Below are 24,075 nucleotides of genomic sequence, written 5' to 3'. Positions count from 1 at the left end.
TGTGAGATATGATAAAAAAAAAAGATGTTACAATCTCCATAGAACTGTATTGTGGCACTGTTACATTTGTAATATGTTTGACCAGTTAACAATTTTCGGCTCAAAATATCAATTTCTGATCGTAACCTAAGTTCGCTAAGCCGGTAGTACAAGGCGAGTATACTACAGCCACTAGAAGTCACAAGTCAACAAAAGTCATACAAAATAGTTTTCTTTGACAAAAATACTAAACAGAAAAAAAGAGCAAAAAATACAGAAAAAAAAGAGCTAAAATTCAAGCCAGCAAGCGCAAGGTTCCGGGCCTCACCGCAGCATTTATACATTTCATTTAGACTACTGAAGTTCTACTTGTCAAAGAAAAATCAAACGAGTCCTACTCTTGATTCTAAATAACTCTGTTGTTTACCAATGAAATAAAACAAAAGATTAAGATAATGTAACCAATGCATGGCAGATGTTACGGAGCGAGTTTCATTAGCTTTGTGCAAAGGGGTGAGATTTAAACGCCACAAAAAAAAAATACTCGCTTTCAGAATCTGCCACTTTTGACTTGGCGTCCTCCAGCGTCGATACACCGCTGGAGACGTTGGTGGAAGGCGCGTGCTGCGACGGAAGGCTTCTGAAGGAATGCGCGATAACCCATGATGTCATTGCACACCTCCTCGATCGTTTGGGGCAACACACGATCGAGGTGTGTAAAGACATCAGGGGTGATCCTGCATTCCACCAGAAGATTTCGACCGCAGCAGGCGCCATCCGCTACCGTCTACAGCACTGTATCGACATTCTGAAAGTGATTATTTTTGTTCGTATGGCGTTTACATATCACCCTCCTGCACAAAGCTGATCAAACTCACTCCATAAAATGTGTCATGCCTTGTTACATGATCTAAATCACAATGGTTGGATTCTGTTGGTAAACAACAGAGTTATTTATGATCAAAAAAGTAGGACATGTTTTTGGTTGACACGTAGTATTTAGTTGCATTATGGCTATATTCAGTATAAGAAATCGTCTCTCATCATTTCTTGATCCATTCTGCGCATCTGTTTGGAAAGAACAAAATATAAAGTCATTGCACTAAAAACTAAAGGTTTGGTTAGGCCCTATATACTCAGAACTGATGTAATATTGTTCGCAATGCCAAGAGGATTGTATGTACTACGTGTTGTAAAACAGTACACACGCATTTGGAAAGTTGGCACCGCGAGGTAAGCATTTGTAATAGAAAACAAAGTGTACTTACCAGTGCTGGGCCTGGTATCATGTATGGAGAGTAAGGCCCCGAGAAGCCGTCCTCTCTACGATAGTTAGTACTATAGTCATAGGCCCCATAGAATGCGCGTGCGTCGTCCATTGATCCATCGTCCATTGCCTGCATTGTCATGGCAAACAGCACACAAAGTGTTAGTACCACTTAGTAAGTGCCACTTAATAACAAAAATAGTGCTTAATTAAAAAAAAGTAAGTGTTCTTACTTCAAAGTTCAAAGTTTTGTGATCGGAAAAATACTCTGTGTACATAATTAAGTTCACCAAAGAAATGACTTTGAAAAGTACTACATAAATGAATTGGAGAGCACTCCCTTTAGAACATGAACAAAGGCCTTTGTGATTCGGCTTGTTGTGTGAATATTTAACATCATGCTTACCGAGATGGTGCGGGGCATGATAGCAGGACGAGTCCAATTCCTCACTCCGTAGCGATAACGCTGTCTGGCATGGTCCATATCCTATTTGGAATAAATGGTAGGGATTTACAAAAGTTGCACAGAATACAAATGTTGCAAAGGCTTTCGGTCGCAAAAGTAATAACTGAAAAAAAGTGAAACTACATTGGTCCCTTTTATCATTCAGCGTTTGCCAGACTTGAGAGCAAAGTACTAGAAAATTTGGCTGACTTGATACTTGTTTGCGCGTGATAATACAATAACCGAGTTGTATCATGACATGTTAAATAAAGATGGCACATTAATCCATGATTGATGTATTTAGTCCTTCAGGCTTTGCACATTTGTTACAACTGATCATATAGTAACCAACTGATAATGTATCACCTACCGATACTGTCTTGACCGCTAATGTAACAACAATCGACTGATAGTGTTAGTACATTTTTACTACACTTTCGGTCGATTTCTGTTATATTATCGGTTAGTGGTACAGTATCGGTCAATTTTTGTGACATTATCGGTTGGTGATACATTATCCGTTGGTTACTACATTATCAGTTGTAATACACATTCTTTCATAAGCTATTAATTGTTCCTCAATTACAGTCGATTGTGTAAACATTACTGTGCCAAATATTGTCAATGGAAGCTCCATATCCAGTTTACCTGTTGTGCAAAACGTCTACGTCGTTGAGAAGCAGAGCGACCTGCCTTGATAACGCAAGCGCATAGCATGACAACAATGCTGCATAACAGGAGTGCACCGGCTGTAGTGACAGTGGCAATGATTCCTCCGTTCCCAGGTTCATCTGGTTTATAAAATCAATCGGAATAAACATCCCTTACTATTCATTATGCAACCTAAATGCTACTGAATAAATACACCATGTCCTCGATTGAACGTATTTCACTCTAAAACGTCTCGTCCCTAGTTTCAATCAGTGGAAGTGAATTTTCTATTTTGGGAAATAAAAGATTGCATGGAGCAACGAAAAAAATTAATAATTTGAGACCTTGAATTGAAAAATCATCAGGATTGTATCAATGCTTTTCACAAGCCAGTCCGTGGGTCGTCAATTGTGTCGTTTAAACCTATTCACACCGAACTCGCTTATCGAGATGAACAAAACATTCCACAATTTAACCGTTGAACAAAAGGCCATTTGATTCATATTGGTATTTATTATTGGCAAACATTCAATATTGAAGCGAGTGTCTCTTGTTGCCATTCGCCATTTGCCCTATTGGGCACACATTTCGCACCTGTTTCCTCGCAGGAGGTTCCCGTGTAACCATCCGGGCACCTAAGAAATGATAACAATTTGAGTAAGTTAATGATTACAACTATTAATAAGCATCTTTTTTTTACTCGTTTAATTTGCCTTAACATTTTCAATTGTCCTCAACTCAGTGACTTTCTTACCTTAGTAAGATAATCTTTAATTAATCTTCGAAATTGAAGAGATGTTCAAATTACAGCTTAATTCACATCATATCAGAAGACTTGTGACAGCATAAGAATATATAATAACCAAGCCATTAGAGAAATTATCTAAGTTTCAAGTGCACGACGTGTTCATTTTTAAAAAAAAGATTTGCAGAACTTACTCGCACGTATACACATAATCTGGGAAACTTCCAGTTCGTGTACAATCGCCTCCATTTTGACAGCGATATGCCGGACAAGCTTCAGTCCGGGCTGTGTTATAAATACAAACATGAAAAGAGGAACTCAGAAGACACCATTTGACTTACAATTACATGTACTTTTAAACTAACAAACTATTGTTGTTTATATTTTGTTTATTGCGTCAGAGCAAACGGATTTGGAAGTTAGCATTTTGTACAGATCAAGTCCTAGACAATTCATTCATGCAATAGTTTTTGCATTACTATATTTTTATCTTGTAATGAAATGAATGATTCCGTACATGCACCATGTCATTTTGTCTCACAAACATAAAACAGACCTTTGAGGAAAGACATTTTAGATAAATATCTGGTGAAAACCTCTGAAATTAAACAGGGACAGAATTGCCCATACGTGGAGCGAATAGAACGCTGTTGTGATGCCACACTATGGGCTGAAAATAAACGAACATGAATCACAAGTCGGCTTATTTAAGGCACGTTTGCGCATGTTGCAATACTTATATATCAAAAACAAAATACTTTGAGGTATAATTCAAGTTGCATAACGGCTTCAATTAATATGACATTTACTTCTTGCACCCAAGAATTGCGTTGTTTTATCGCGCCCAAAGATGTGGCATATTTCCATTATATTCGCTCGGGAATGAATTGGACCTAGCTTAAAAAAAAAAAAAACATTTATGGGCAAGGTGCACTCTCAAATCGATTTAATACATACCTGTCACGACTAAGCCCGATGGATCAATGGTGAGTGAGTTGTCTATCTGTCCGTTATTGGCAATCGCGTCGTCGCGAAGCACTTCTCTGATAGTTGCACTCTCGATGACGGAGTTGAGAGGGAATCTTGCCACACCATTCACCAACAAACTCCCGTCACGAACCGAGATCACTACATAATCCACTACATTGGATGTCCTGGGTGACCTGCGAAGGGCTGCAATCACCTATCATGATGCGTCAAAAAGCACAGTAAATAAAAATTATAAACAAAAATGTTGCATTACTGAAACTAATTAAAAGTCTAAATGATATATAAGAGGAAACAAATTACTGCAAATAGTCCAAACTTGACCAACAGAATTTGGGACAATGAAGCGAAAAAGTAATCATATTAAAATGACAACAATATAGACAGAGATATTCACGGGACGATGCTTGGGGAAAAGACAATTGTACAAGTGAAAGCTACCAAAAAAATCAGCAAATGTTCACAACTTATACTTTATATATTTAAAGGAAGACCTTTGTGAAACAGCGCCATTTTGTGCTGGGACCTCTTTACCAAATGATGTCAACTGGAAAGATCGTTACATATCAGAATAAGAACGTTCACACAATTATAACTTAAAATGTGCTGCGTTTGCGTAATTACCACGCGAACGAAACTTCGAGGTGTAAGATGTTGGTTCTCAAAGGTAAAGATCCCATAGCCATTACTGGCCGTAGGGGCAGTGGGATGTTAGAGGTCCGCTGCGTCTTGGGCGCGGCATATGAGTGGCGGGGCCCAGTCCTCTCCTCTCGCCGTCTTACCTTCCCTGAACGAATCAGGTACGCATTTTACTGTTGGGTTATCAGAGAGTTTTTGGTCCGAATGGGATTTGAACCGCCAACCTTCCACTCCGTAGCTCCACGCTCTAACCGCTCGGCTACGTTTTTAAGCATTACTTAAACAACTGGAGATAAGTAATAGTGCGTACGGATCCCCTGCAGTTTGTATAATTCTCTGAAGTTCCCAAATGGACCTTAGTCACGAGGAAGCAATTTTTGGTCGTGTTCACTGAATGTATTTTATAAATTGTGAACTGTTGATTGGGATGGTGCCAGACTGTTTATGCATTCTAGCTCGACTTTCACTTTGTTTTAAATGTGGCTAAAAACATTAGGGTATTTTTCATCACAATTTTTTAATTATTAATCAGAGCAGACTGGTATTAATTTGAAATTAACTTTATGCCTTGCTTTCATTTCTCTCTTTAAGTTCCAAAAATGAAGATTTTACCTCGCTTTCACTTTAATATGGCCGACTCATGAATAACGCCAATAGCAGACAATCATATTTTATGTCACCCCTTGACTCTTTGGTTCAAAACGCGATGCTTGAAAATAAACAAAGGCCAAAAACTAGTGCAACGTCAAATGTTAATAGCATTTTTGGGCGTGCTATCAAATAAATGTTCAATAGACATTTGGCGGATCTCCTGTGGCAGAAACCTTTGAAATAAGATCAGTGAGGAATCTAAAAGAATATATTGTAACCAGACTATGTTCTGATCGACTTCACCGTGACACAAGCTGTTAGATTCAAAATTTAATATTTGGGCACTGTGTACTTACTGCCTGGCGAATAATGATCACTACATCACGAAACTCCTGCGAGTTGCTGTCTGCGAGTCGAGAATTGAAGACCGCAGGTGCACCGTTCAGTTCAAGAATCCGTAACTGACAGCTGAACTCCATCGTCGGTTGTTCGATTGGTGCTTCTGTTGTTGCAATCACTCCTCTCCCTCCATCCCCTCCGGTCCCTCCGGCTGAAAGAAAAGGCAAGATATAATGGTCGATTCAGGAAAATGTACATCAACAGGTCTTTTGGTTTGCCTGAATGTCTTTAGGTAACTACTGAATAAGAAAAAGATAACTCGGCAACAGAAAAGCTTAATGCTATTTTGAAAGTTTTAGCCAAACAAATAAATTTCATATAAAAAGGCGCACTTGAAATTGATTCCTACTCTGTTTACCACGTTTTTCGCACCAATAGACTACCTTGAATTGTATTAATTTTACATATAACTTTCATGAGGTACTGTTGTTATCGAAACCATCAATGCAGAAATATTGGTTTTGTCGCTTGTGACTGTAATGCAATAGTGATGGTCTTGTAATGGCTCGACAACCAGCTGGCATGCAACTGGATTTAATATCTTACCTTCAGTAACAGCCATTGATGGTGAAGTGGACGACTCCCCATCGTCCCCTCCATTCCCTCCGTCTGCAGTAGAGGTCTGGTCGTTCATTGCGTCTGTGGTTGCAATCCCTCCGTCTCCTCCATCCCCTCCGTTTGCTGCAGTAGATGTTTGGACGATCGAGTTATCCGTTGACATAACGCTAGTGACTCGCTCAACAGTTGATAGCTCCGAAGCTGCTTCTGTAACGGATGTCTGGTCGATCATTGTGTCTGTTGTTGCAATCCCACCGTCTACTCCATCCTCTCCGTTTGTTGTAGTTGGAGTTGATAGCCCAGGTGTTGCTTCTGTAGCGGCTGTTTCGTCGATACGGTCATCTGTTGTTGCCATCCCAGCGACATGGGTATTGGTAGATAGCTCGAGTGTTCCTCCTGTGGATGTTTGGTTGACTAAGGCACCTGTAGTTGCAATCCCACTTTCTTGGACAGTAGTGGATATCTGGGCCGCTGTTCCACCGGTGGACGTTAGTTCAAGTGTTGCTCCTGTGGACGTTTGCTGGACTAAGGCACTTGTTGTTGCAACGTCGGTCATTTGTTCACTAGTGGATAGCTCTTCCATTGCTTCAGTAGTGGTCATTTGGTCGGTCGTGGGGACAAGTGGTAAATCACCTGTTGTGAAGTTCGTTGATGGATTATTAGTGGTTTTAAAATCGAACTACGTTAGAGTTGTCACATTTCAGAGGATTCTACGAAATGAGTTTACATTTTTTTTCTCGTCCAGGAAACATGCATGATTTTTCTTAAATACCTACAAGGAACTAGATGATCAAACTCTAAGTTTGGTTGATGTCATTGAACGTTTTGAACAAACGTTAAATAGTCCTTTTAAATGTTTATGTTTATGGTCTTCTACAGTCTCGTTGTCATGTATGTCGTAGTGCTTGGTTTTTGTTTCAGGTTTTGTGTGTCGAAGATGACGAAATTACAAAGTATTGGCTGCACCGTTTATCATCACGTTAGTACTATCATCATTGTAATTAAATACATAATTGTGTAACACTGCGTCAATGTACGATTTCCTTTTGTGTTATAAGTAATTATATAATATTGAATGGCTTTGAGAGGGATACAATAATATATTGCACGAGTTATAACAAATGCCCGGATGACTACAATATCAATGCTATATCAATAAAGTACCCGGATGATTTTAATAATATTTGATATATCATCCGGGTACTCTTTACGAAAGCCTTCAATACGCTGATTTATTTTTACCACTAGAAGCCTGATAAATAATTGTCTTCATGCAAACTTGAATCCTCCATCCTGATTGGTCGATCCATGGCAACAGCAGTGTGATATTGTAACAAAATTTGATTTTATTATGGTCCCAATTGCACCTTTAAACTAAATAGAGAGCGCTTTGGCCACAGTAATCCATAGCAGTCATGTATTACATCTGTTCTCAAGTCAGATTAATGCCACAAAACTATTTCAGAGCTTACTTTGTTCAACTTAAGTCTTTACCTACTTTACACCACAATAGAATAGTATTTGGGTTGCAGTCAAACCACAGATGGAGCTCTCGTGGTAGTCTTTATTGTTTACCCTCACAATACTGGGATATAAGTTCCTTGCCCCCATACCTCTGTACTTAGTGTTAATGCAAATATCTCCCAGTACGAAAGACACACTGCATTAGTATGCCTAATCTTGAAATTCTTGTGCATATTTTTACCCAGCACTATAAAACCCCTTTGAAAGCCCAATAGGGCGTGGACTTGCGACTGGGGCATGGTGGTGGATGGTGGTGTGCATTTTAGTTCCTTATTTTCTAAGTTCCTGTACATTGTATGGCTGAAGGTGGAAGCCTGCTTTAATTTGGCCTTCGTTTTTGTGCAAGACGCTGTGTTCTTTAATTTGCATCACCACCACCACCATTACACCAAAGGGTTCAGTGGTCTGCATAGTCTTGTGAGTATGTTCCAATATTACCCCCCTTGCCCCCAGTAGTTTTTACATGGCCTGGTTGTAGACTACGGTGTAGTATCGTAGTGGTGCCAGTCTGAACTCTGCTCTGTCAGTAACTATTTAAATTCTATCATTTATATTTACATGCTCTCCCCTGGTTAATTATTTTGTAAGCGAAGAAGCGCTAATTAAATTCTCATTATTTCTATTTTCTGATATTGCATATACTTGTCCCTTTGTCGGTTATTTTGTGATCAGCATCCACGTATTTTTTTATTAATTAGTTAATCCCCCAACTGACGGTTGGCCTCTTTGGGTCGCCGTTACAATATGAGGCTGTATTGCACGGTTCAAATTGCACCCTGCGTATTGCGCTATTCCAAGATGCGAGCGACATTCCAGCTGCATGCGCTACACCGCTGAAATGTTCGTGTAAAGTGTGCTCGTTCCAACTGTACTGCGCGTCAACTTTGCTTGAAGATAAATTCCTTATCACGCTCGCGCTCGTGGAACACGGATAATGTAGTGGGACACAGACGCACTACATCATTCCGTCATCCACTCGCGCTCGCGGGATAACTAATATTATCTTCAAGTAAACTTGAATCCTCGATCCTGATTGGTCGATCCATGGCAACAACAGTGTGATATGAGGCTGTAGTGCACGGTCCATGTCACACCCTGCGTATTGCGCTATTCCAAGATGCGAGCGACACTCCAACCGCCTTCGTCCTCTTGGTATGAGGGACACAGGCGCACTTCATTATTCCGTGTTCCACTCGCGCTTGAGGGATAACTAATATAATAAATAATATTTTGTTTAAAGCCCGAGTCCATCATTGGCAGCTATCCAAAAAAGTAACCGGCGTAATTATTGTTGAAAAACATACTGGTTGAAAGATAGTAAGGGGACTAAACTCCCTGTGAAATTATCCTTTCTGGTAAGCTCTCATTTTGAAGAAATCAACAAAAGAAGGCATTTTAAGAAGCACCGTAGGACAATTTAAATTAGTTGTTCGTTTTGTTATTCGGCGCAGCGCGCACAAGCATTGGAACGACGCACAGGCGCGCGCGGTTGCTATAATTCGTTGGATCAGTGCGCAACATCGCGTAAAGCTGCAATTCAAAAAATTCGAAACATGATTTAGCAACTTTTGATTTGAAATTGAGATCCTAGAATGCTGTTTTTCTCGGAATACGAAACTGAAGCTGAGCTGAAACTTCATCAAGTAAGTTGTTCAGTATCCTTCATTAGATTTTAAACACTTTTGTTGCTTCAAACGAACAAAATGAATGACAACAACTAACCTGATGAAGTTTCAGCTCAGCTTCAGCTGTATATTCCGAGAAAAACAGCATTCTAGGATCTCAATTTCAAATCAAAAGTTGCTGAATCATGTTTTAGATTGGCCTGAATTCAGCGTCCGAGACACGTTCTCACTGAGCCGGTTGCAGCCATACGCGATGCCGCGCACTGATCCGACGAATTATAGAACCGCACGCGCGTGTGCGTCGTGCCAATGCTTGCGCGCGCTTCGCCGAATAACAAAACGAACTACTATTAAAATTTTCCTACGGTGCATCTTAAGACGTCTTAAGACGCACCGTTGGAAAGGCCTTCTTTCGTTGATTACTTCAAAATGACAGCTTGCCAGCAAGAAAAACTTCACAGGGAGTTTAGACCACTTACTATCTTTCAACCAAGTATGTTTTTTTTCAGCAAGAATTACGCCAGTTACTTTTCTGATGGCTGCAAATGATGGACTATAGCTTTAAATGTGTGTGAATATAAATTTCACATGCATTGAAGACGGCACACTTTGCTTGAGACGGACATAACCCAAATTAGCATATCTTAATGAATGGTGTTGTGACTGAATAGTAGCTGACGAACAATAAAAACGGTTTCAATAAATTAAGTCAAAATTACTAATGAAAGGGAGCTGATAGCTCTAGTGGAGCACAAACATTATAATAAGGATTTGTTAAGGATATTTATCACATATTGTAACGATTTTTCTTTTTTTTTCAAAACGATCAAATGTGACCTGGGGTTGATAACGTTAATAATGTCCTCTTCATTTCATGCTTGCTGATAACTTGATTGTTGATCATCAACAACTGGTGCCTGCCTGTTCGACACAAATATCGTTGAAACCCGAGCCGCAGCAATTGGAATCAAGACCACAACAAAAATGCAAATCTGTAATAACATTCAAAAACAAATATGTTTAAATTTAATACAGTCTCATGGCAAGGAAATTAAACAAACACAAACCTATGTTAGTAGTTATTGCCACGTCATCGATTGCGATATTCGATGCAACGTTACCACAGTGCGCCTGAATTCTTATTCCGAAGCTTGAAGTCTGGTTCATTAACAATACCTCTGCCTTAAGCCACATAGGACGATCTGTCTGCTGCCCAACCCAACCAACGATGATCTCATTACCGGGTAATTTTAAGACATTCAGTTCACCTAGAATTTCAGTGGGAAAAATGAGAGGCCAAATAATAGTAATTCTATATTACATTCAATAGAATATTGAATAATATAATATTTAACCCTATTATGACACATAATGTATTCTTTAGAGCGCTTTTACCAAACGGCAAAACAATACCATAACATTACTATGACTAAGATTTTAATGTGTTACCATAACCGCTTCTTTGGTATGTCGACGATTGCCATAGCAACCGATTCAAACATTGGTAGCAAAAAAAAAACAAAAAAAAAACATTGAAATAAAATAAAGGGTTTAGATAAGAAAAAAGTTCAACAAATTGTATTCTAGACAAACACTAGCTGTTTCGGCTGTTGGAAATGACTCTTTGACAAGTGATGACGACATGACGATGTCACTTTAAATTTCATCTATAACACATCTCAGTCTAAGTACCTACCGACTTTCCAAGTTACAACCATATCGGACGTAACGTCCATTTATTTAAGGCCTAGGCCTAGGCCTTAGAAAAAAACAATGCCCCTTTAATGTGACGTCACATGACATGTGATGACATCACTTGAATGTTCATCTACACATCCCGGCATAGGTACAAGTTACAACCAAATCGAACGTATAGATTTAGATATGGGCACTAGAAAAAATGCCATTTAATGTGACGTCATATGAAATGGAATGACTTCACTTGAATTGTCATGTATAACACTTCCCGATATAGGTACATATCAGGTTTACAACCAATTCGGACGTAGAAAAAAGTGTCCCTTTAAGGTGACGTCACAAAACATATGATGACGTCATAATGACGTCACTTAAATTTGTATCTATAACACATCTTAGTACAGGTATATATCAAGTTACAACTAAATGGAACCTATAGTTCTTTAAATATATGCCTTAGAAAATAGTCAAAGTGTACTAGTGGAAGGAAAACGTGTATAAACCCTATGGAGAAAAGTCGGGGAAAAAAGGAGAGAAAAACAAAATGTTAACCAAAAAAAGAGTTGTTTCGGCTAAGTAGCCGTAACAGCTAATGATGTAGATCCGTTAAAAAAATAGGTTCAGCGCCCTTTAACGGTATATATTTAGTGTCAAATGTTGATTAAATGTTAACTGAATAAATACACGTAGAATAACTGTACCAAATTAGTGTTTGAATATAAAACGATAAATTATGCCCTCAGCAAAATTTAAAAATAACGGGCCTTATAACTATCACATAAAGAAATCTAATTTGGATCATTCTGACGTTGAACGACGGTTCTCTAAAACTGAACCGACACTGTCGCTCCAAATTCTGAGAAAAATCTTCAGATACAATTATATGAAACAGTTCAAATCAGAAAATAAACCACGAAGTTGGGCTAAACAAAAATGACTGCCGACAACATTTGGCCCTATAAACCCCAAATACGACAGTGATAATATATAGACATGTAGTTGACAAAAGCATAAAGAGTTAAAAGCCTATTGATTATATCAGCGATGTTACTGATAACTTTTGGGTTTCATCCTCCAACAGTTAACTTTCAATTTCAATCTAAACCAAAATATGTAGGCAGTAGGCTATATTTTTAAGGCCGAATCGAGGCAATGCTGCGAAGCCAGTTTGTTTTTGTCTGTTTAGCAAGTCCGCCGAAACAGCTCTTGTTTTTGTTACTTCTTGTTTTCGTTACTTGTTTTTTTTTTTCTTACTTCAATTTTTTTTTTGTTCCACCTAAAATCCCATAGACTTTGAACCTGTTAAAGTGCCTGCCGGCACTTTAGACATATAAAGTCACATCACAACTAAACTTAATATAGAAGAGTGACGTCATCGTGACGTCATGGTGGGTCGTGTGGCGTCATCTTAAAGGCGCATTATTCAATGACCTGTATCTAGAGAACTATAAATCAGATTTGGTTGAATTTTTGTATACTATGAACATCTGATCCCTTCAATTTTCATTAAAAGTCCACTTCTCCATGAAAAGAATCTTTAAGAGATGTTTTACTGACTTTTACGTAGGGCCTATATAGGACTAATCCTGTAAGGGTATTTTCACGGATTTTTAATAACCCTGGCCAGTGGCCACTGAGGATTATCATTGGTTATACGTGACGGTACACTGGGTCTATCTCCATGGGTAAACAAAGGACTTTCTAAAGGTTTTTTTCACGGACTCCTAATCTTGCGCAGTATGTTGAAAAAAAAAACCGTGAAAATTTAGTTAACTGTAATTTCAAGGGAAAATGGCTCTTTAACGAATTCTTAAGGGGTGAAGATGTTCATAGTGATATTTAGACGTCTTATAGATAACAAAAAAGGCGGTGACGTTATGATGACGTCAGCGTGTTATTTATTATGGCTTTTTAAATTTTTGAACCTTCAAGCATACAGAACGAACAGAACATGCTCACGAACAGAACAAGCTAAAACTCAAAATTATTTTTATTAGGTTTGTTAGGCAAAAGATATAAGCACACAATTTGGGAAAATGTGTGACGCCATCATGACATCATCAATTTCTTTTATTTTTGTATTTATTTATTTTTTTTGGGGGGAGGGTTTGTTCTTTTTACACAAAAAGCGAAGGTCAAATTGTCATTTAACTGGTTGGGTAGGTAGACAATGTTATTAGTATGCAAATTACAAAATCACGTCACAATGAAATCGTCAGCCGATATTTTAGAATTTTTTAACTTTTAAAATGTTGTTTCACTTATAAAATTTGGCATTGTCTTTAATCAGATCAACTCCAAACTTATCAAACACAAAGACCGCATACCAAATGTGTGCATTGATAAGTGACGTCACAGTGACGTAATCATGGGTCAAGTGACGTCATCTTCAAGGTCCATTTGAAAGTACCAAATCTAGATAACTACAAGGCTGATCGGGTTGAAACTTAGTATGCGTAAATTCGCATGCTTGTGTTCTTGGTCACGATTGACGCTACGTCATGATGACGTCAGCCTACTATTTCATCTGGATTTTTGAATTGTTTAATATGTTCAGCAATGTATGTGCATTCTTTTCTGTATCTAACCAACAAATCATGCTAATATCTTAATTCGTTTTGTAACATGTTTGTTAGGTCATGATCATCAGCACAAAATTGTCAAAAAAAAGTGTGACGTCATTACGATGTCATAAATTTTTCATTTATGAAAGGACACAATGTCAATCTGTTATGGAACTTTGTTTGTTCTGATCATTTGTACATGAGTAGATTTCACATAAAAGTAAAAAAAAACCATAAAAATGGACAAACAAAAATACGGAAAAGCACTTTGTTCTGTTCATGGAACATACATGCTGTGGCCTGGACTAACAAACCGAAGTTGCTCATTGCAGTTTAGTCTGTTTATATCCCACAAACAAAAAGCGTCGTTATAGCACATCATTACCCCAAAATCCCTATTCCATCTCAATACCTGTATCGATCCCATACATGTTGTACCAGAAAGTGAGATTGAAATTCTCATTAACCAGCGGAGTAACCATAGGACTTTCCAATATGGCAATATCTCCTGTAGATAACCAACTCGCTTCTATATACAAGTAAGATCCCTCAATTGCTGCAATGAAAAGACCGGAAGTAAGCAAAACAAGTGCATGAATACAATTAATTTTCTTCCATTTGATGAAACCAACAAATCAAAAGTTATATTGCTAGTTGAACGGTTTAACACACGTCACTGTGTATTCACAAGACCAAATCAAAGGAAAGATTTCTCGCGGTTCATTTCAATATTTTTTGACTTAAATGAATGCTTTTGCCACAGTTCATTTTAAATAGCACTTGATTTAATGAATGGAAGGCTTGTGGTAACACCATGTGAATAATATCTCTGTTGAGTTGCGTGGTTCTGAGAAAATACAGTTTGTTAAATCTCGATCAGTGGCGCACCCAAGGGGGGCCTGGGGGGCCCAAGAGGTTGTCATTATTTGTTTTTATTTTTTAGGTAATTTCTTGTTTTGGTTCCACGCTTTAATTTTGGTGATATGTATGTGGCCTATTTTCAAGTAGTATAATAGGGATGTAAGTGGCGCCACCAATGTCAAAAAAATCCGTCCCCACCCAAAAAAACACACCCTTTTTTTTCTGCGGCCCAAAATTTTGGGCACAATTTTTGAAAAAAATTAACTTCTAAAAAAAAAATAAAAATGTGAGCCCCCCCCCCAAAAAAAACCCCAAATCCTGGGTGCGCCACTGATCTCCATGTTTCGAACAGTGTGCTCTGTTTGTCATCAGAAGACATTCTGGTGTAGTTGCTCAAGTAGTGCAAGCTGGATTTAGCATCAGGGGGATTAGTTCATCAGTGCAGTGTTAACGCGGATGCTGAATTGCCGGGTAGGATGCTGAAGTGGACTGCGTGTACTCACTTAAGTATTATGTCAGAAGGATCTTGGCACAGTTGGGAAGAACATCAAGGTATGCAGAGTACCAAGGGGGTCCTCATTCCTATGTAGGCAGAACTATTGAGAACCCACCGCCTAAACAGTCCACTGATCTAATCCCTGTAACGCTGAATTCAGTCTCCCCCTTACATGAAGCGAGCATGGAACTAATATTGGTCACATTTCTATGTTGTGTCCCAGCCACGTGGTAACCATGCCCGGGGTCATCTCACTAGATGATAGTATATGGACCATGGTACTTCCACCGGGCGGGGGGGGGGGGGGGGTTCAGTCTGGTGACCCTATGGAGGGGTTAAAAATAGGCGGGAAGACCGAGTGTGATCGATTGTGCACATTTACATAGGCTTGTATACAATTGTATACACATAGGATACCACTGCTGACCAAAATGGAACAGTCAAATGGCATTCACAGGGCAAGTCTGTGGTTTTAATAGATGCTTGGGGTCTGAAGAATGCCAGGGTGAATGGTCTGGGTTTGAGGGCCGGGTGGCTCAAAAAACATTGTGTCATTAAACAATTCCATGCAATACTATGATATTGGTAGATTAAAGGGGCAGCTCCGGGAATGGGTATATACACTACAACAGCAAGATACTGGCAGTCTCCTGATTGCGGACAGAGTACACTGTTCAAAACATTTGTATCGGGTGTTGCCGCATATCTTCCATTTATAGTTCATGTCCACCATGTAAATTATTTAAGTCTCATTTGGCTCTCGATTCGAAAACAAAACTGTTTCAAGTAAATTTTCCAGAATGAATGTATAGCATTGTGACAGTATATAGAACGTACGTACTCCCTGTGGTATGATCGACAATAGGACCGGTACTGGCTGTGTAAGTAGCTCCACGCTGCAATAACCAGTCGGTGTCATCGGAGCCCGTGGGCGGCTTCACCCATCCACAAAGTGATCCCTCCTCAAAATTGCAGTTGAAGCTTGTGTCCCCTGTGTACAATTGAAATAGTGTTATCCATAGACTCTCAACCAACATCGATCACTTAAGGGTTCATAGGGATTGTAAACCTGTTCCAGAATTGACCTTTTTTTCGTCATGCCGCGTTACTCCAACGGTTACAGCCCGATAGTTCGATAGTCCGAAGGTTCGATAGTCCGAAGGGCCCAGTAGTCCGAAAACAGAAGAAGGTTATATAGCCACGAAGGTTCGACAGTCCGAATAGACGATAGGGTTCGATAGTCCTAATCGACAATACGGTTCGATATTCCGAATCGACGATAAGGTTCGATAGTCCGAATGGACAATAAGGTTCAATAGTCGAATTGATAATAGGACCTTATTGGCGATTCGGACTATCGGACCCAATTGTCGATTCGGACTATCCGACCTTATTGTCCATTCGGACTATTAGACCTTATTTTCAATACGGAATAATAAACCTACGGACTAATGAGCCTTCGGACTAATGAGCCTTCGGACTAATGAACCTTCGGACTATTAATTCAAATGTTCGAATTAACGAACCTTATTTCATATTCGGACTAACGAACCCCCTCTTATGGAGATTTTGTGCATTCGGACTATCGAACCTTCGGGCTAAAAATCCTTCGGACTATCGAACCTTTTGACAATCTATCGGGCGGACCCCACTCTGTTAACTTTCAGTATACCAGCGATAATTCTTGTTTAAAATCTCCAATTTGGATAATACAACAAATAATATTCCAATACATGTACATTCAGTCTTGAAGAATGGTAATCATACGCGGCTGCAAACGACCAAAAGGTATATGGATACACATTTGAGGGCATAGAATGTCCACTACGCAAATTTGTTAATCTGACAACCGCAAAATAAAACAAACATTGATGAGGTGAAACTAGGCTCATGCACTTGGGGCATGTGATTTGCTGGAAACTATTGCTATGCTATTTTCTTCATTAACGTTGATCCTACGTGGTTTTTTTTTCAGTGGACATGGTTTCATACTAATTATGTTGCTGACAGAAGATCCTTTATCCCCTTTCCACAGATATATATATATTTTTTATATTTCAGTTTAATTCAGTTTAATTTATTTATTACAGCCACCCCGATTAAAACAATTCTGTTCTTGATGTGCAATTGGAGATCATTTTGTAATATAATGTTTCTCTAATATTGCAAAAGTACATAAAATACATGAATTAAAACAATATCTTCCACACCCGTCATATATTGTAATTCTGAAGAAACTACTTTAATATCAACGTATATAAGATAAATACTTACTTTCACACACGCCCGTCTGTAGATTTATATCATCGATCGCTACAATCGCGTGAACTGGATCATCTGTATATTCATCTAAATATTCACTGCTAATCCCTTGGAAGTAAAGTCTCATATCAGAGGTGACATCTCTGATGTCGACCAGCCCATGAAGCCATCCCCTCGATCCTGTCTGCGGCCCTCTCGCGCTGAAAACTTTCACGGTGCCGTTAGTGGCGTTATAAGTGTACCCTTCCAGTCCGCCTTCAAAACAATTAGTACAAATAATTGATGTTCATTTTGTTTTTGTAGTTAATGTAGGTTTTCTAGGTTCCATGAAAAGACACTTTCGTTTCGTTCCAGAAAACGTGTTGGGTTCCATTGTCAATTCTGATTTCGTATTTACATTAATAAATTTGATATTTGGTGCAGTGGAATTCACGAATGTAGCTTCCTAATTCATCCTCTTTTTGAGAAACTCGTCCCATCTGGAGACTCGCGTTGGATTGAAAAAAAACCTTATCCTGAAGGCCTGACTCCCCTTTGTGCGTCGAAGGTAAAGAATTTGGCTATTGCAAAAAAAAAAGGCATTCTATTTGAAACAGTGACCAGACATGTGGTGCCCCAACAAAATGGAATCAACGAAGATGATTTGTATAATACCTATGTATCGCCCGTACATGCTGTACCAGAAACTAAGGCAAAGGTCCACACCATCCTCTTCGTTAACTTCCACCACAGGACTGTCAATTATGGGCGTGTCGTCCCCAGGGTATGTAGCAAAGTAAAGGAACATTCCAGTTGCGTCTATAGCAGAATGAAAAGTAATTAAACCTCCCAAAATATAAGTTCGTTTGAATAAACGAACATGATAACGAGTACACGTTTTGTCCGCACATGTTACACCAGAACTAAAGCAAAAGTCTTCGCCATCCTCCTCCTTAACGTCCAACACATGACTGTCAATTATGGGCATGTCCTCGCGGCTCGAGGGCTTACAGTAAACATACCTCCCAGTGCCGTAAGTATTAACAGGATGAAAACAAAACACTCGAACATTTCAGATCGTTAGAAGAAGAGGAAACACAAGTTCTGATTAAGTATTGTCAAATTCCATGTGAGGCTCACACAATGCTAGCCATCAGCAATACACGCTCACGTCCTTTTGCCGGGGAAAAAAAATGAAAAACCTACTTCCGTCTTTCTCATACTGTTAATTACGTCAGAATGACGTAACCCTGAGACAAAATGTATATCAAATTGAAGATATGTCCATGCTCTATTGAATACCTGAAAATTCCGAATTTGACCTTTTGACCCATGTTTTGCCCTAACGACCTTCTTCCACGCACCCGACTATTTATAGCATTTCGCTCAAAATGCAAACAAGCAATGTTTTTGTTACAGGAAAAGAATTTTCACTGAATCTGCTCTCATTGTACGGAAGAAAATACAATTCCTTTGGTGTCTTGATACAAGTTATTTTGATGATACATATTGTGGATGTGATAATGACATTCACTTCTAAGATTACTGTCGTGTATGTAGCGTGGGTTACAAGGGAAATAATAATAATAATAATAATAATACCGGAGTCTAATAAAGCACATATATCTACCAACAATTAAGTACTCAAGGCGCTGGAAATTATGTCTATTGTTAAAGAAAAGTGAATGGAGTACATGAGAAATATGAGACCCATTTTGTTACACCTTTAAAAGGGTTTGCAAGGTGCTGCGGTGCATTAAGCAGCCACTGCCTATAAACACCGGGGCAAACCCCTTCTCTATTAGTGATAAGTGTTACTGGGTTCTTTAAACGCGCATTACACAATACACGGGACCTACGGCTTAACATCCCATCCGAAGGACAAATTTAAAACAATAATGATAAAGTGCCTTGCTCAAGAGCACAAGTGCTATGTTCTCACGGTCAGGATTCGAACCCATGTACCACGGCAGACGAGTCGAACACCGTAACCATTGGACCACAGCACCCCAAATATGATGTTGAATGTCAAACTGGGAGATTCCATCTTGAAATGGTCATTTATTGCATTCACTTGGAATTGCGTCATCCCACACTGCAATATCAATCCGCATACATGTTATTGAGTCCCCAAATTAGACATTAATCTGGTACACTAGATAACACATACTTCCAAAACGATCAGCACCAGGCCCCGTCACGCGTGACCCAGCAGTGCTGCCTGCTCCCAGTAGCCAGTTAGGTCCGTCACCCTCACGCTGGGTCCAGCTGCAAAAACCGTCCTCAAAGGAACAGTTAAATCCTTGGTTGCCTTGAAAGAAATTGGCAGGTAATGAAAAAAAAAATGTTTACTACAAGTTTTCTCGGCCAATTTCCTCAAATGTTCATTCTCTTCTGGAAATCGGTCATTCATTTTCGTGTGAATTTGAGAACCGCTCTGATGAACACGCGTTTCATTTTTGCTACCAGAGCATGCGATTCGATTCAGTTCGATCAATTAAGTGATTGAGCAGCACCTTTCGTTTATGTTCACTCAGACTTGTTTACGCTTTTTCGCTTTAAAAGGGCGATTTTAAACAATGACCATTCTATTTCACTTTTAGTCTTATGCCATCGGCACCACATACAATTAATGGTTTCTTTAAACCGTCAATCAAATTACCAGTACCTGAAATCAATTGAGACAAGGTATGCTCGCATACAAAATATTGACCAATCATTTCAGAAAAAAAACACATATTTATAGCCTAAACACGCACGTTTGTTTAAGTTGTAAATCAAGGATGTTCTATTGTTTCTCTTTTTCGGTTCTTTGTTTATCCTCTATTTACACCATAAACATACGTCCATTATCTCTTTTTTCTTTGTGGAATAGTGGGGGTATCAAATATGTTCCTACCATGTGACGTCGTCGACTGAGTGTAACGTACATAAAGTAGAAGTAGCAAAATCAACCGGATCCAATCCATGGTTCAATCACTTGCAACCTGTAATGTCTTTATATGTTTATCTGTGCGAGGAATTGAAATGATAAATATTATTACAAATATATTTATAAATAAATGTACCATTATAGGCAGACATCTTATCGTAATTTCTTCGATAATAGGGAGACACCGGTCATTAGGGAGACACATAACTGTCTCCCTAATGGCACATCCCCCTTCAAAGGCAACAGTTTGTTTTTCTGTCTCAATCAAGTTATATTTGTTGCGCGTGGTCCAATTATTAAAAAAACACCCGAAATTCGTGGGAAAAGGACAAAGGAATATTGGGTTAGGTTACATTTAAGTTGAAAAAAAAAGATTGCACTATAAGTCTGTGGAAAGTTTCCCTAATGACCCATTCCCATAATTAGCATGAATCCACAATAGGGCGACAAGTTGTGGGGGACTGCCCCTACATTAGGGCAACACATCGCACTAGGGCGACGATTTTGGTGTCGCCCTATTGAGGTAACTACCCTTTAGCGAAGGAATTTTACCGTCGCAAATGAGCTACATCGATTGCTCGTGGTCCAAAACGTACACACACCAAACTTGGTTGGGATCGGATAAGATAAAATTGGGTAAGGTCACATTAAAGTTTGGAAAACTTTGTGCACGTTTCTTTGGAAGTGTCGCACTACCATGCAATCCAGATAATAATTATTATTATTATACGTGTAAGGGTACCACTAAGGAGACACGTTCTCGTAATTTCTTCGCACAATGGGAGACATCGGTCATTAAGGAGACAGAGGCACAATTTTACTGCCGCAATTAGGTTATATTTGCACATCTTAGTTTCAAAGTTTTGTGCACAAGTCTATGGGGATGAATTTGAGGGCATGCAAATTGTGATTTGGCCAGCGTAGGCAGTTTCGTAACGATTTATTGGCCTGCACACCTATGAAGCTTTCTGCTCAATTCTTGCGAACCCAAAAATTTGCTAATTCACTTGTAAATAAATGTTAATGTCGTATATTGAAACAACGACGGCTCACCGAAAACGGAAATTTTACCACAGCAAAATATCCGAAATTCTGGCAACTTTTGGATATAGCTTATAGACACTAAATTCTGAAGAGGTTAATGATCAACAGGCTTTTTAGCCACTCTGGAAATCAGGGAAAACCTTGAAAATGAGTTTCCATTTTTCAGTCGGGAAACTCGGGGGAAACTCAGGGAATTTGGGCAATTCACAATGCAGTACGCCACCAAGAGTTTGCCATGGAGAGTCCATTTTTCAAGTTTACGGTCTACAAAACATGACCTATAATGAGTGTGAGTGGAGATCTTGAGTTAAACTCCACCCGTGACGTCACCCTATTGTCCTAGCGCTCCATTATTTTGCACGAATGGAGCGTTGGAGGCGATACCTCTCCATTCTTTTGGAAGGTAATAAAGCCTCCATCACTCCATTCCTACAAAATAATGGAGCGGGAAATAAAGAAACACCAAAAATGACACAGTTATATTTTTACACAGTTGCAACTTTACTACACCGTTTCTCAATGATGATTGTATGTATTTTCTTATACATTTCGTACAATGCTTACGTAAGTCGAGAACCATTTTTTTTTCTCATACAGAATTTTTTCGTAGGCCCTACACCGTTTCTTAAATGGAATTTTAGGCATCATTCGTACCTTTACGTGAAAGTCAATATAACCATATTTTTTATACAGTATGCTACACCGTTTTTCAAATAGAATTTTATGCATTCTCGTATACAATTTCTTAGTGTTGAGGCGAAAGTCAAGAACCATTTTTTTCTTGTACATAATGTTTGCACAAAGTAATGTTACATGTAACAATATAAACGTTTCAATGATAATGTTTCACATTTAAAGCAAATGTTTTGACAAGGTTCGCAGTGCAATTTATTTCTCAATCTTTTTCCTGGGTTTCAATGCCTAGCATGCAGTCCTAGAAATTCTTGATCGGCAAGAACTCAACATCCTGAAGAAATGTGTAGGTCTTTTCCATGGTGTCCAAGAAAAGTTGAAGGAAAATCACAAGTTCGTGCAATGTGAATCCGGCCTGGAACACTTGCAGCCGTTTTGCACAAAAAAAACCACCAAAATCTTAGTCTTGCAATTTTGAGTGGTTTTAGCTCGTCCTTCCTTGTCCAATGATGAGTAGTTTTACTAGTCTCGAGTTACGTTGGTAATGCCGTCGACGAAGTAGTCCGACTGGAGACTGCCCGCTAGTTTTGACCTTCTTCGTTACACTATCCACAGGCAGAACTAGGAGAAAACAAAATCAGAAAATTAGTTTTTGGGGTCAAACAATAAGACGGAAGCATAAGTTCATATTCCTGTAAATCTACTTAAGTCTCACAAAGCCGTAAAAAGCACAGGGTACCTTTTACAATTACAAAGTGACGACACAGAAAGCTTCGAATTAGAACAGTTTTAGTGCAAACACGATGTCTGAATAAACTTTATCAGATAGCAAATTAAAGAATAAAGCTTATTGTATCTGACATTATCGTGCTCAAAATACAACATTTAAATTTTTCTGATTTATTAGCTGTTATTTCTACTTAACAAAAATGGTACTTCTTACCTTTATACTCATTCATGCAATCTTCATATTCATTTGGAGTGTCGAAATGGTCTTTTATATCTTCCAGGCAAAATTTGAAGCGGCCGGCAAATTATTATCCGATATATCCATGGAGCTAGTATCAGCACCGTATCAAAGACAGTTCCGTGGCACGCTTTAATTCCACTGTATCTCACGTATTTTTATCATAACAGTCCTAACGTCTTGAGATTGAAAACTGCGTGTCAGACACGCTAGTCAAGAACGAATGCATGGTGCCTTGGTGGGGTTTAGCATTTATACCAAGCGCGCCTAGAATCCAGTATTGTATTGGTTACGTAAGAACATATTATGCTAACGTACTATTCGCAGTCCGATTCTGTACAATTCCTTTAAATGCATTTTACAGTTACGCAATAAGACAAAGCGTGTGTCTTTGTATGAAACAAAGTCGCTCCATTCGTGCAAAATAATGGAGCGCTAGGACAATAGGGTGACGTCACGGGTGGAGTTTAAGTCGGATAATACCGCTCGGTACCGCGCCATTCGTGGGTAAGAATGGCCCTCGGGCTTCGATCTCAGACCATTCTTACCCACGAATGTCGCGTACCTCGGGCATTATCCTTTACTTTTAATATAGATTGGGGCAAAGCGTTCTGCCGGCTTACAAAAAAAAAACCTACCATGTTGATGAAAACAAAAGAAAGGACAAACAGACACTCGAATCATACGCTTACGTAACTATTGACCGGAAAAACGAACAATTTCCAATGTCTGGCGGTGGACCATCTCCCACAATGCACTGGGAAAAATGAACTCTCCGTGGCTATAACTCTTGGTGGCGCACTGAATTTTAAATTGCCCGAATTGAAAGTTTGGAGTGTGTGCGTCTTGTGCCACGTATCCAAGTTGACATTTTAATGAAACTGTGCACCGACTAATACCCAGTACTTAACTCGTGCATATTGCTTAGACGTCATGATAACGTCATTGGAGGTCACGTGACGCCATCTTGCAGGTTAATTTTTCAACGGCCATAAGGCCGATTGAGTTTTCACTTTGTATGTACACATACCAGGAAGTGATATAGATTTGGAAAAAAAATGTGTTACGTCGTCATGAAGTCATGACTTTTTTATATATATATTTTGTAACACATACAGGTTGAGTCAAAAACAACAGACAACCCGAATGGCGCCCCTTACTTTATGAAGAAGTTCTGCGTGTAAAAGGATGTAAAAGCCCAATTATTAAGCTTTTATTTTGGTAAAATA

At 39.0% G+C, this 24,075-nt stretch overlaps 2 protein-coding genes and 1 long non-coding RNA gene across 3 annotated transcripts; all 3 read right to left on the bottom strand.

The window, feature by feature from the left end:
* Positions 1 to 841: 841 nt before the first annotated feature.
* LOC119726082 lies at positions 842 to 5,844 on the bottom strand. Its single transcript, XM_038197697.1, has 8 exons — positions 5,661 to 5,844; positions 4,045 to 4,270; positions 3,282 to 3,372; positions 2,937 to 2,977; positions 2,340 to 2,482; positions 1,653 to 1,733; positions 1,248 to 1,376; positions 842 to 1,047 (listed from the first exon to the last, which is right to left on the bottom strand). The coding sequence occupies exons 1-8, from the start codon at positions 5,781 to 5,783 to the stop codon at positions 1,000 to 1,002; spliced, it is 882 nt and encodes a 293-aa protein (XP_038053625.1). The 5' UTR covers positions 5,784 to 5,844; the 3' UTR covers positions 842 to 999.
* An 87-nt stretch (positions 5,845 to 5,931) lies between these two features.
* LOC119725429 (MAM and LDL-receptor class A domain-containing protein 2-like) lies at positions 5,932 to 18,078 on the bottom strand. The gene is made up of 7 exons (XM_038196835.1): positions 17,946 to 18,078; positions 17,304 to 17,546; positions 15,871 to 16,020; positions 14,085 to 14,228; positions 10,478 to 10,678; positions 6,250 to 6,894; positions 5,932 to 5,942 (listed from the first exon to the last, which is right to left on the bottom strand). The coding sequence occupies exons 1-7, from the start codon at positions 18,076 to 18,078 to the stop codon at positions 5,932 to 5,934; spliced, it is 1,527 nt and encodes a 508-aa protein (XP_038052763.1).
* A 3,650-nt stretch (positions 18,079 to 21,728) lies between these two features.
* On the bottom strand, positions 21,729 to 23,118 carry LOC119725818. The gene is made up of 2 exons (XR_005270737.1): positions 22,823 to 23,118; positions 21,729 to 22,500 (listed from the first exon to the last, which is right to left on the bottom strand). It is a non-coding gene; the product is annotated as an uncharacterized LOC119725818 (long non-coding RNA).
* Positions 23,119 to 24,075: the final 957 nt, after the last annotated feature.

This window comes from Patiria miniata, unplaced genomic scaffold (genome assembly GCF_015706575.1).
Source record: "Patiria miniata isolate m_02_andy unplaced genomic scaffold, ASM1570657v1 HiC_scaffold_19, whole genome shotgun sequence".
Classification (NCBI taxonomy): domain Eukaryota; kingdom Metazoa; phylum Echinodermata; class Asteroidea; order Valvatida; family Asterinidae; genus Patiria; species Patiria miniata.
Note: the sequence above shows the minus strand (reverse complement) of the source record. Positions and strands in the feature narration are given on the sequence as shown.